The sequence below is a fragment of the Rousettus aegyptiacus genome, unplaced genomic scaffold (genome assembly GCF_014176215.1).
Source record: "Rousettus aegyptiacus isolate mRouAeg1 unplaced genomic scaffold, mRouAeg1.p scaffold_m13_p_14, whole genome shotgun sequence".
Lineage (NCBI taxonomy): Eukaryota > Metazoa > Chordata > Mammalia > Chiroptera > Pteropodidae > Rousettus > Rousettus aegyptiacus.
The window spans coordinates 48,572,887-48,584,620 of NW_023416289.1; the positions used below are offsets into that span (position 1 = coordinate 48,572,887).

Genomic DNA, 11,734 nt, shown 5'->3' on the forward strand with positions numbered 1-11,734 from the left:
TAGTAGGTCTTAAAGAGTTCAGAAATCAACTAGAGTGAGGGAAAGCGAAGTTTGCAGAGTGATTTTGTATCATAAAGTGTCTTAAAAAATGTTATAGCCCAGTGGTTTTATATTTCCTTTAGCTAGATATTGCGGGTCATTTAAAATGCTCAAAATTCAGTGCCAATATCAAGTGAATGCAAAATTCAGTGACAACACAATTGTCATCATACAAGCAGATATGTGGGGATTACATATATACAACTACTTTTGCAACGGATGGGTTCCACATTCAAAATATACTAAAAACAAACTTTATAATCTAATATCTTGGGAAACTTATTAGTCACCCACTCACATCAAATCAAAATGAATGGAAGCTAAACCAATTTATAATTAACACTGGCATCAAGTGAAAATGGTAAGCCAACAAAATGCAATACTGATAATGCACTATTTCTTCCAAAACTCTGATATTCAAATAATCAGCATATGCATATGTTGCTATTAGCCTCTGTAACGTTGATAAACTTCTTAGAATACTGAATTGGATCCTTAGAAAACTTAATAATGTATCAATTAGGATTGATGAATGCCAAATTTTAATAAACTTTCATCGCACATTTAGGCTGCTGTTAAGAGTGGAATAAAGGAAAGGAAGGGAAGTGGGCAGCTGACTTTGTTTACAAAACATGACTTTAGGGTGGAGGCCCGTGGTCCTGGCTTCTGGCTCTAGATGACACTTCATGGCCAGTGGAGGGAGGAGTTGGCAACATCAGCCATCGTTCTAAAGCACCCAGGCTCATGAAAACGTAGGACCTCCATCCTACGTTGAGAAAAGGCCATTTCTTCCTATAATACACAACTCACAGCTCGAGATCTCCAATTCAGTCCTAAATGTCCACTTTAATGCAAGTCTCCTCCACGATAAAACACCTACAGTATGAAGGTTATGTGTAGTGCAGCTGTGGGGCGGAGGGGGGAGGTCCGAGTACGTATTTCATGTTTAGTCACGCCAAAATGCTTTACGAGGTGTAGGCAAATCAGGGAGAACCAGAATGAACAGGTGTAAGTTCCTAAGAGACAGACTCCAGCTAGAAATGAAGTCTGTTTCCATTCAGACTGCAGTGACGGGAGGGGCCGCCCCACACCGCAGCCTCCACCTCTGGAATGGTCAAGGACAGGCTGCCCAGTTAGATGTCATTTGTGTACGGACCCTGCTTTGGATGAGAGAGTATACTGTCTTTCAGCTCCAAGTCGTGACCCCATGAATGTCAGACCTGTTGGAACAACACTTGAATCAAGTTCAACTTTACTTGCTCTATCAGGGCTAACCCTCTTCCAAATTTTTACCTGGCTTTTCGCTCTTGCCACCCTGAAATAGAAAGGAACATCTTGTCCCCAGATGACAGGATGGCAACCGTGGCCCGCGTTTTGGCTGTCGCGTCAGGAACAACTAAAGTCTGAAAACTCAGATAACGTGTTTGAAATATCTGGATGCCATCCTCTCGCTTAAGTTATGGTGTTTATTTCTAATGACCACAAAATATTTTATATTGAGTCAAATGTGATAATACAATTTTCTTTATTAAAAATAATTTACAGCATCAATAACATATGCACAATTGTCATCAACTGGACTTTGCCTCCAATATATTTCTATACAATACTTAACATTACCAAACTTAAAACTGTTACACTGTTTTGTTGGCTTTAAATAATTGACGATCTGGAGTTACTTAAGTGAGACACGGTTTCATAGCCACATTGTGTCAAGTTGATAGAAGCCTAAATCCATCTCTTTCCCCTTTATTTCTCCAAACCAAACCAAGAGTCAACAACCAGTGTCAGCACCTTTTCCCGAACCGCAAGGCAAAATAAAGATCTTTTAATTCAACCATGGAAAAATGTCAGTATAATTGTTTCTCCCCATCCTGTCACTCATCACTGAGGAGGCAACGCACACAACACTGTCACCGAAAATGCAAATGACTGGGACTGATTTTGGTCTTAGCTATACTTTTATCCCCCTTTAGTACCACTGAAGTTTTATCACCTCTCATTCACATCCCCTTGGCCATCTGGAGATAAAGCAGGAAAGAATGACAATGCTCATCCTGGGAACTTTTTAGTTATAATAGTGGCAATTCAGTGGTTGGATGACATTTTCCCTGATATCGTTTATTGGAGTAACAAAACCCAGAGACATGAAACACAGAAACGCTACGTAGCATATGTACTTGTAGGTGACAACACTGATTTTCTTCTCTTATGTAACCATTATACTTCCGTTCCACAATATTTGTATTTTAAACATAAAATTACCCAGACGTAGTTAACAAAGGAGATAAGTAAAACAAAAGAAACCAACAGATGCCACGTTTTTGCAAACACACTATTTGGCTAGAGGCAGAATTATAAGGTACACTGGGACATACATTCACGGTTCTCCTCCCCAATGGATAATCATGCTTATCAAGATTTTTGGTTCATTGTATATAAGCAAGAGATTAAGGAAACCTTCATTCTTTCCTCAAACACAGTGGACGAGGTGGACTGGAAGTTTAAGTGCTTCATTCACAGCTGGGTAGCTTTATCATCTTCAACTCCTGGATCAGCTGTTTATGGTGATGCCCAGGCCTCTGCCCACAGGCTATATATTAGAGTATGTTTAAAAATAATATAGGTGCCACCCCGAACCTGGAATTATCATTTCTTCAAAGCATGTCACAGGTACTTAACATTCAACTTAAACTCTCAATCCCTAACTCATGTTTTCATGTAAATTAAAAATACATGCACTGACAGATACACGGTATACTAAAAATCAAGAACACAATGATTTCAAAGTATCACAGAAAATATTTATAAAAATTTTAAATAAAAAAGGGAAATTGTTTTGTCAAACTCCAGCCTAACATATTATCTGCTGAATATTTTCAAAAGATTGTGTGATTATGTGCAAAGGTCTCAGTGGTCTTTACCCACCAGTTTGATAGTTTCAGCATTTTAGCTTAAAACAAATAATTTACTCTGCAGTGTGATCCAACTCTAAATTGTAGTAAATTAGGTCACTTGATGATCTTCATGTGAAAACAAAAATCACTGCACTCAACTTTCTGCCTACTAAGTTTAATTTCTTCATTAAAAAAAGGGGCTTAAGACCTCCTGGAATTAGTTATCCAATCTTTTTCTTAAAAGTCACCGAACTTCTTGCTGACAGAACACACGAGGTGGTAAACAGACATGCATCTACGGTGCTCAGCCACAACTTAAATGTTTTACTCTGATGGTCAGCTTCAGTTAAAACAAAAACATAAAGCCATTACTAGAATCGTGTGCCCCAGGTAAAACAATGATTCAAACGACAGAAAATCAATCTAAATAATTAAGAAATAACCAACACTTTAAAATGCTCAGGGTTAAGCAACCACGTAATTTAAGGTGGGTCATTTAAAGTCTAGAGGAAATCATTTTAGTGTTTAATGATTAAATAAAGTTCTCTTCAGTAACTCTAAATGAGTGGGATTTTGGTTAATGACACCTAAAATTAGGTTACAGGAAGTTACAGTACCATGTAGAGTGAGTGAAATCATCTAATCCAATCCAGATGCTGCTGGCTAATATGTGGCGCTCATAAGCCGTGTCCTGCCACAGCCTGTGCTGACTGCGGGGAGACCTTGCTGACTGGACAGGGTGACTGACTGCACCTAGGGCGGCTTCGACCCCTTGCGGCCAGGCGGAGACAGAGAGCAACCCTGGCTCACGGCCCAGACCAAGACTGCCAACTGTACCCAGCACAATTCCGAAAAGCAATCAATGTACCTGGAAGTCCACTTATAAATCAGAGTCCAACTTCCACAATCTCAGAAATCTGATCCGGCTCCTTGTATTTTAATCTCCTACTTAAACCAACAAACAGTAGTATACAGTTTTATAGGTGCAAAACTAAACAAACAACTTCAGGAAGGTTATTCATATAAGAATCTTCAACACGAGTTCAACTTCTGCTTTATTTACAAAATGGTCTGATAAAATATCCCCTCATACTTATAGGTCTCTTCCATAACACGCTTCACACGCTGATTTTAGCAATGTTAATAGCACCATTCGTATATTATTTAAAATCAAGAAGATTTCATTTCTGTCACTATGTTGATTCATCAGCATTTACATCCATGGATGAGGATCAGTGAGCATCCGGGACTGTCAGTGGCTGCATGGCGAGGATTCCTGGGTCCAGCACAAAAGGCTTTGTGTGCAGTGACCAGTTAGGAATGGTGTCCATGGCGAGTAGATACTATGAGAATTTTCGTGCCACAAAGTTTAATAATCCTCCATGTTTGTACAACGTTACTTCCACATCATTTTCAAATGAAGCGATCACGCTGAATACTTTTCCAGTGCTTGTCTTTAAACAAACAAAAACATCTCACATGAGTGGTAATATCTTTCGCCAGTGTCACTTGGCAATTAATACCATTTGTCTTCATGATCACTGATTATACCTGCCACATATTCTGTCTGGGAAACATTTCTCCTGCTTGAAAACCACCTGAGATACCTAACCATGAGCCCTCTAGCTAAATAGAAAAACAGGTGTTTTCACACCTAATTCTAAACGATAATTATATCAACTCAATTTAATTATCAAACGATAATTAAATTGAGTAATTTAGGTTTACTTATTAATTGGGGAAGTCACATTCACTACTCGAAATCAGTTTTACATTAAATATTCATTGCATTTAACATCTGCTGCTCTCTTCCTTTTTACGTAATTGTAAAGTCTGTGTTATTCTAACCCTGAATGCTCAACTCTGCCCTCTCCTGGGGGTGAAGCCTATGCCCAGATGAAAAATCAGAGCAGAACAGAAAGAGCTCACAGCCAGGAAAGGGCAGCTGGACATGTGTGACTGGAGTCCATAGATCTTCTTTTTTCTGGACTGGGTGTCCAGTGCGTTTGACTTTTCCTCAGGAGAACTGTATTAATGGGAAACAGAGCTGTCTTCAACTACAGCTCATGTTCACAGACCGACTCTAGTGTGCAATTTACAGTCATTGCTTTTATTCGCCTGACAACCATCTATCTGAGCACACAGCACACAATCACATATGAGAATTTAGAAATACCTTGATATTTAGTGTAACTCCAGGGGAGAGCTCTTCAGGAAATGCTAAAGAAAACGTTTCTCGGCCGGACAAGCCCAGGGACCCCGTGCTTTGTCCCGGGAGGAACTGAAGCGGGGCCACACCCATCCCAATCAGGTGATCCTTGTGAATTTTTTCATAACTTTCAGCCAAAACAGCTTTCACACCCTGTAACAAAATCACATTTTATTTCCTCCAATCATCTCTGAAAGTTGCTTTATTGAGCATTTTAAGGGGAAAAAAACTTCCTTTTGGCTGTTCTATAAAAACTTAGCCTAACGCTCCACACCAAAACCCGCACTGCCTCAGTTCCCGGAAGCCTCCCGTGGAGTCTGTGCACTCAGAGCGGCCCCCTGTAAACAGGCGGCTGCTTGGACCTCCAACGGGCCCAGGAGAATTCCTGATTGATCACCAATACCCCTCTCGAAATGCCACTAAAATCAAGAAATAGAGAAGCTATAACTCTGCAGCAACAAAGGGGACAAGATGAATGAATTCAATAAACTGTGAGAAGAGGAGAGAAAGAACTGACTTAGCAGACAACACTGACACTACAGAGTGATAAACTGAAATCAGAGTGTGCCTGTGTGCAACAAAGAACCTACAAAGGCCTGAGACTCGGAGGTGAGGTCCTCAGAGCCCCGGAGTGCTGGGCGGGGTCCCTTAGCAGCAGTAAGGTCCCCGCTCGGCCCCACTCCAGGAGATAGAATTTGCTTGCCAGACAAAGTAAGCTAGAGAGGCTCTAGACCCATGTTTCCCAACTTGAAACAGAAAAATTGTCCCCTCAAATTATTGTCCCCCCCAGGCACCACTACCAACTATTGGGGCGGGGAGGAGTAAAACCTGGCCCACTACGTCTTGAGTCTGTTAACCGTGATGGAGCAAATCGGAGAAAATTACATGAAAAGGGGGTAAGTAAAACTACCGAAGGGTACAAACTATTATTATAAAGCATTAGTTTAAGACAGAATCTTCTTTCCCTCTACCATAATTTCTTTAAATAAGACTGATGTTAAGTCTAATCAAATTCAGAGTATTATTGCAACTAGATGAGTACAAAAGATATAAGATCACTTTTAAAAACCCGCAAATATTTTAAGATCCAAATAAGCATAAAAAATCCATATAAGCAAAATAAACTTCGCTGGAACATTACTGATAAAGAAAATATTTAAAACTGATGTTTAAGAAAATAACATTTAAGAAGTGATACCAGTAAATACGGTCCTTTGGCAGCCCAGTCTCTTGAATTTCCTGAACCGTATTTCTTTCCTGCTAAAATGATCAGCGGGATACCTTCTTTCTGGTACAGCTCTGCAGCCTCAAACACATCTAGCTGTAGACGGAAACAAACACAAAAATCTTTAACATGAATTTTGATGAGGTTAGCAATCACCTTTGTATACACGCTTTGCATGTATCCTTACCGTCTGTCCTGATGGAAAATGAATTGTTTTGGGAGCTGGTTTTCCAATAAACTTATTAAAAAGTTTGATGTTTGCAAAAGTGCCTCTTGTCATCACGGCATCATTACCTCTCCGGGCTCCGTAAGAGTTGAATTCGCGAGGGGTAAGGCTGCAAGAGTCACAAAAGTCAGCTTCCATTTCAGCGAGAAAATAAGCACACATTGTTCAGCTGTAAAACTTACACAAAAACACCTTTTTATTATGGGAAACTGCAAGCACACACAAAAGGAAAGAAAACAGAACAGTGAATACCCATGCACCTATCACTAAATTAGGCTCATCAACTCAAGGACTGCTTCTTCTATAAAAATTATGCTAATCAACTCATGGGCTGTTTCTTCTATAAGCATCCCCTATTAGATTATTCTGAAGCCAACTCAGGTGTCATATTTTAACTATATGTATTTCAGCGTGTTTCTCTAAATGATGTAGACTCCTAAAAATACCATCTCAATAACAAAAAAGCAAAACGACATAAAAAAGAAATCATGATTTCTTCACATGGGATAGCCAGTTAATACCCAAATGCCCCCTCACTTTCCCCATGCCTTTTTTGTCGTCGTTCAAATCGGGATCAAAATATGGCCCATAAATTTGTTTGGTTGATCTTCACATGCTATTGTGTCCCTGTGCTCTCATAAACCAGAAGTCACATCTAGAGGCTGGAGAAGATCTATCTCCTGGTTTGGTACCGATCAGGCCTGGCCTCATGCATGCAGCCCTTACAGCCCGCAGAGCACACGTCTAAATGCTGTGCTCCAACGTTGGGGCGGGGGGGGGGGGGGCGGACGGATGGGGAGGGGCGGCAGCTGGAACCAATCACCAGGCTTCATCTGGTTGGTCAGACTAAGCTGACTTCTCAACAAAGTAGCACCGAGAAAGCAAAATCCTGTTTCCAATCACTGGTTTATTTAATTTAGCCTGCAAGGGCTTGACTTCAAATAGCAATTTCAAGTTCTGAAGTTATAAGGAAAGGCAGGCACAACAGGTACCCCAGACAGACACCGTGACAGTGTGTACCCGCCAGATAACGGAGCCTCTCAGACCCCGGGGCACTGGGCACACGTACCCTCTATTTGTCAGGTACTTGGCAGCAGCGCTGCTCCTGGCGATGCTCCCTGCAGGCGATATGTGATCTGTCGTGACACAGTCCCCCAGATGTAACAACACATGGGCGTTCTCAATGGGCTGCAGTGCAGCGGGCTCTTTGGTCTAAAAGGTGAGAAGAAGCTGAAGGCATTTGACTCTTCGAGACATTCTTTCATTTCATAACAACATTTCAAAGATGAAGCAGTGCGAGAGTACTTACAAGCTTATCGAAAAACGAAGGGCACCTGATGTAAGTAGACTTTAAGTCCCATGGAAACAAAACCGAGTCCGGGGCTTCCAAGCAATTCCACCGTTTATTCCCCATCTGTCAACGTGGTTCAGGTTGGGAACCAAAAGAAAGATAAAATGGAGTCAGAAGAGGCTCGGGAAGACGGGCGCTTAAGTCAGGCTGAGAAAAGGCCTTGCCATGCAGAAGCGTTTGCATGATCCTGAAGGCAAAGGAAGCGTGCTGTTGGGCTGCTGCCACCCTTCAGAACACGACTGTGGAGAAAGACCTCGGCTGTGCACAGCGTATCTGCCCATGCCGATCAGTGCGACCTCTTGCACTGTGCTCATTCAGACCTCGCCACTACCCAGCAGCCCCGACCACCACCACGGCACCACCCTTTGCCCCCAACCACAGCTGCTCATCCTGTGCCAGCTCCGACCCAACCCTCTGTCCATGGCTGAGCAGCCCTTTAGATTAGGACGCTCTCTGCCCAACACCTTCCGAGGGTTCCCACCTCACCTCGCCCAGAGTAGGAGACCACACTCGCACGAGGGCCCAAGATCCCACGCGAACTCGACCCTACCACTCCCTGCGTCCCCTCTGCTGCAGCCATACGCCCTCATTAGGGTCCCTCCCAAACCTTGACACTGCTCCCTCCACCTGGAAAGCCCTGCTCTTTGTCCAGAGACGTGGCTAACTTGTTTGCCTTCTTCAAAATTTTACTCAAATGCCCTGTTTTCAACCATCCCGTATAAAACTGCAATTTACTCCCCAGATTTTGCACAACTGGTTCTCTTTATCTTGGTCTATGTCTGCATAGCAATATCACTTCTGAACATATTATATAATTTACCTAATTAATTGGTGTGCTATTAACTGCCTGCCTCTCCCCATGAAAAGTGTTTTGGTCATCGATACATGCCAAAAACATAGTGGGTACTCAAGAAACATTTGTTAAATGAATAAATACTTTTTTCTGCCCTCACAGTCACTATTCTTGATATGTGACTACACATGTGCTCGTATGTGCGCAAAGCATCTCTGGAACATGCTTAAGACACCGACATCATCGGCCACCTTTGATGGGGAGCGGATGGGGGGGGGGAGCGGATGGGGAGACTTCACCATCCAGTCCGTCTCTTTTAAATTCTGAATCATCTGAATGTGACAAACAAGGGCAGCATCTATGAAATGAGCTCACACTCAGGAGGCCAGGTAGAAACGCTTGCTATACATTTCCCGTATGTAATAAAATCAATTCTAACACTAAGTTAGTCTCTTAGATGTCAGATTCCAGACTCAAAATAACTATCGCTAAGAACTCTGTATTCAAAATAAGGTAATTAAAAAAACGATGTTATTTAAATTTTTATTCTACTCAAAAAGCAAGATGTGTGATATAAACACTGGCACTTTACTAAACTATTTAAGAAACAAATGAGATTCTGACCTCTATTTTCTCTTTTAACGCTTTAAACATGGATAATATAACATGTTCTTCTTCTATCTGATGAACTTCTTCTCGACTAGGCCAAATATCATGCAGGTAAATATTCTTGCCAGCAGGGTCAGTACCTGGTTAAAAAATTTTAACGAGATTTGGTATAAAAAAAAATAATTCTCCCTTGAGATGTTCACGTTTTTTCAAAGACATAACGTAGAAACCAAGTAAATGACTCAATTATTCAACAAAAGAGTGCTTCAGCTTAGCAGATGGAAGAGCTAATTACTTGCGTATTTTATATTCTTCAGATCAAGAGACATTAATAACTACACGCTATGGCCAGACTTCCTGAAATCATTCAGAGGAGCTGGTATAAGAAGCATTTACAATGCAACAAATGTGGGAGAAGTGTGTGCTCCCTGCATGTGTGCACGTGTGGGCAAAGGAAAAGGTACCTAGAGGCTCTGTCTGGAAGTCAATGTTCACGGTGCCTGCTATGGCGTAAGCCACCACTAAGGGCGGGGAGGCAAGGTAATTGGCACGAACACAATCACAAAGACGACCTTCAAAGTTTTTGTTTCCAGATAAAACTCCACAAGTAACCAAATCGCCCTGAAAAAATCACACAAATAGAGTTAATTCATGACATGGCACCAACTTGGATGATCGTACATAACCGACATCAAACGTTGTCTCTTAAGGCAAGAAACGTCCCCATTATTAGGTACAAGACTGTCAATCCTGTAAATAACCCAAACCAATTCCTTAAAGAATTACTTCAAAAATCTAAAAATTATTTAAATTATTTTATGATTGAGTTACTCTTCCCAAGGGGTGCCAAGAACAGCAAAAAAATATGTATTTTCTGCAATTTCATAGTAAAACATAGTTACAAAATCCCACATGGCTGTCGTGCTGATTCATGCAATTTACCTGTTTCACGGCATTCAGAACTGCTTCTGATAAGGGTGCTGTGTTTCCCACACACGTTGAACATCCATAGCCAACTATTTCAAATCTGCATTTCAGAAAATAAGTGCGATTGGACGGGGTATCTCAACAGGGCCAAGTCTCATCTTTCGCTCCCAGCACTGCAGTGAGGGTAACTCAAGACGCTCACAGCACACGGGTTACCCTCGTCAGCGTGCTCGCTCACAGCTCAGGGTGCTGGAGGCTGACGCTCGGTGTTGCTGGGCTGCGCGCGAACCTGTGACAAGCCTGGACGCGCACGTAGCTCCCTACTTAGCTTTGTGGCTAAGGACATGTGACACAGGAGCTCCTACACCGTGGGAAAAGTCCTCGAGTGTTCCGAGCTGGAAATACAACATGACCACTCAAAAGCAATAACACTGGACTTTCCTCCCAAGGGCTTTGTTTACACTGAAGTGTCAAGGGCACTGGCTATCAGCCAACCGAAGGCCCCATGGGGCACTGCGGCCAGGTGTTCTGAGGGGTGAATCTTTCACTTCTCAGCCAATTAAACCAACCGAAGTCCCTGACACAAATTCCAAGATGATAGAACTAAAAAATTATTATGTATAATCCTCAAAACTACTTTCAGCTGTTCTTCTAAACCCTCCTTCGCCAAAAATCAAAATTTATCAGGCTTGCAAAAGAACTGATGATCTATATAAGACAGTATATGTTCCAAAATACTCACTGAAATAACTACCCTCAATTATCTGAGAACATGAAAAACACAAGTTATTTTCTCCAGAGTTCAGGGACTATTTAACCTATGCTTCACAGACCTAATAACCTCATAGAAACTCGATTAAGGAAATTAACTCAGTTAAAAGTACAACCTGAAAGAGTCCTGAAAGCTGACTACAAAATTCACGGACAGTTCGCACTGCCTGGTACCATTCCTTATACTGTCGGTCACTGTGACCTGGTTTTACTCGTCCATGTGTTGTTTTTCCATCCTGAAGCTAGAGATTACAACTACTTCTCCTTACCCAACATGCTGCCTTGTACCCCAGATGTGCCCAATAACGTCTGCTGAGTGACGAGGCCTCAAAAACCGTATGGTGAGGGCAAGGCAATGAGTAGAATCAAGCGTGTGTTTCTACCGTTTTCGTATATGAAACATCTGAACAAGCAGCTTCAATCACTGCTGATACCAGGATCAATATGAGCAGCAACCGTCACTTACCCAAGCCTACTAAGATAGGGTAACACTCCACTGGCACTGAGGTAATGCGTGACCATGCCGCTGCCCGGAGACAAACTTGTTCTGATGTACGGCTTAACACACAGACCAGCTTCGACAGCTTTTTTAGCCAGAAGGCCTGCACAGTAAACAAATGGTGACATGTTATGGCGGTGTCCCTCCCTCACATCGAAGTAGAAAGAGTTCGTTTATTAAACAGGATG

The 11,734-nt window shown here is 42.0% G+C and overlaps 1 protein-coding gene across 1 annotated transcript in view; it reads right to left on the reverse strand.

Moving 5' to 3' along the window:
- Positions 1-1,547: 1,547 nt before the first annotated feature.
- Positions 1,548-11,734, reverse strand: part of IREB2 (iron responsive element binding protein 2) — a 34,790-nt gene continuing 24,603 nt past the window's right edge. The window contains exons 13-22 of the mRNA XM_016125853.2: positions 11,514-11,649; positions 10,292-10,376; positions 9,814-9,970; positions 9,365-9,489; positions 7,906-8,010; positions 7,666-7,808; positions 6,558-6,705; positions 6,344-6,466; positions 5,113-5,298; positions 1,548-4,390 (exon numbers count right to left, since the gene is read on the reverse strand). Coding sequence (XP_015981339.1) covers positions 4,280-4,390; positions 5,113-5,298; positions 6,344-6,466; positions 6,558-6,705; positions 7,666-7,808; positions 7,906-8,010; positions 9,365-9,489; positions 9,814-9,970; positions 10,292-10,376; positions 11,514-11,649 — 1,319 coding nt within the window. The 3' untranslated portion in view covers positions 1,548-4,279. The remainder of the gene's footprint in view (positions 4,391-5,112; positions 5,299-6,343; positions 6,467-6,557; positions 6,706-7,665; positions 7,809-7,905; positions 8,011-9,364; positions 9,490-9,813; positions 9,971-10,291; positions 10,377-11,513; positions 11,650-11,734) is intronic.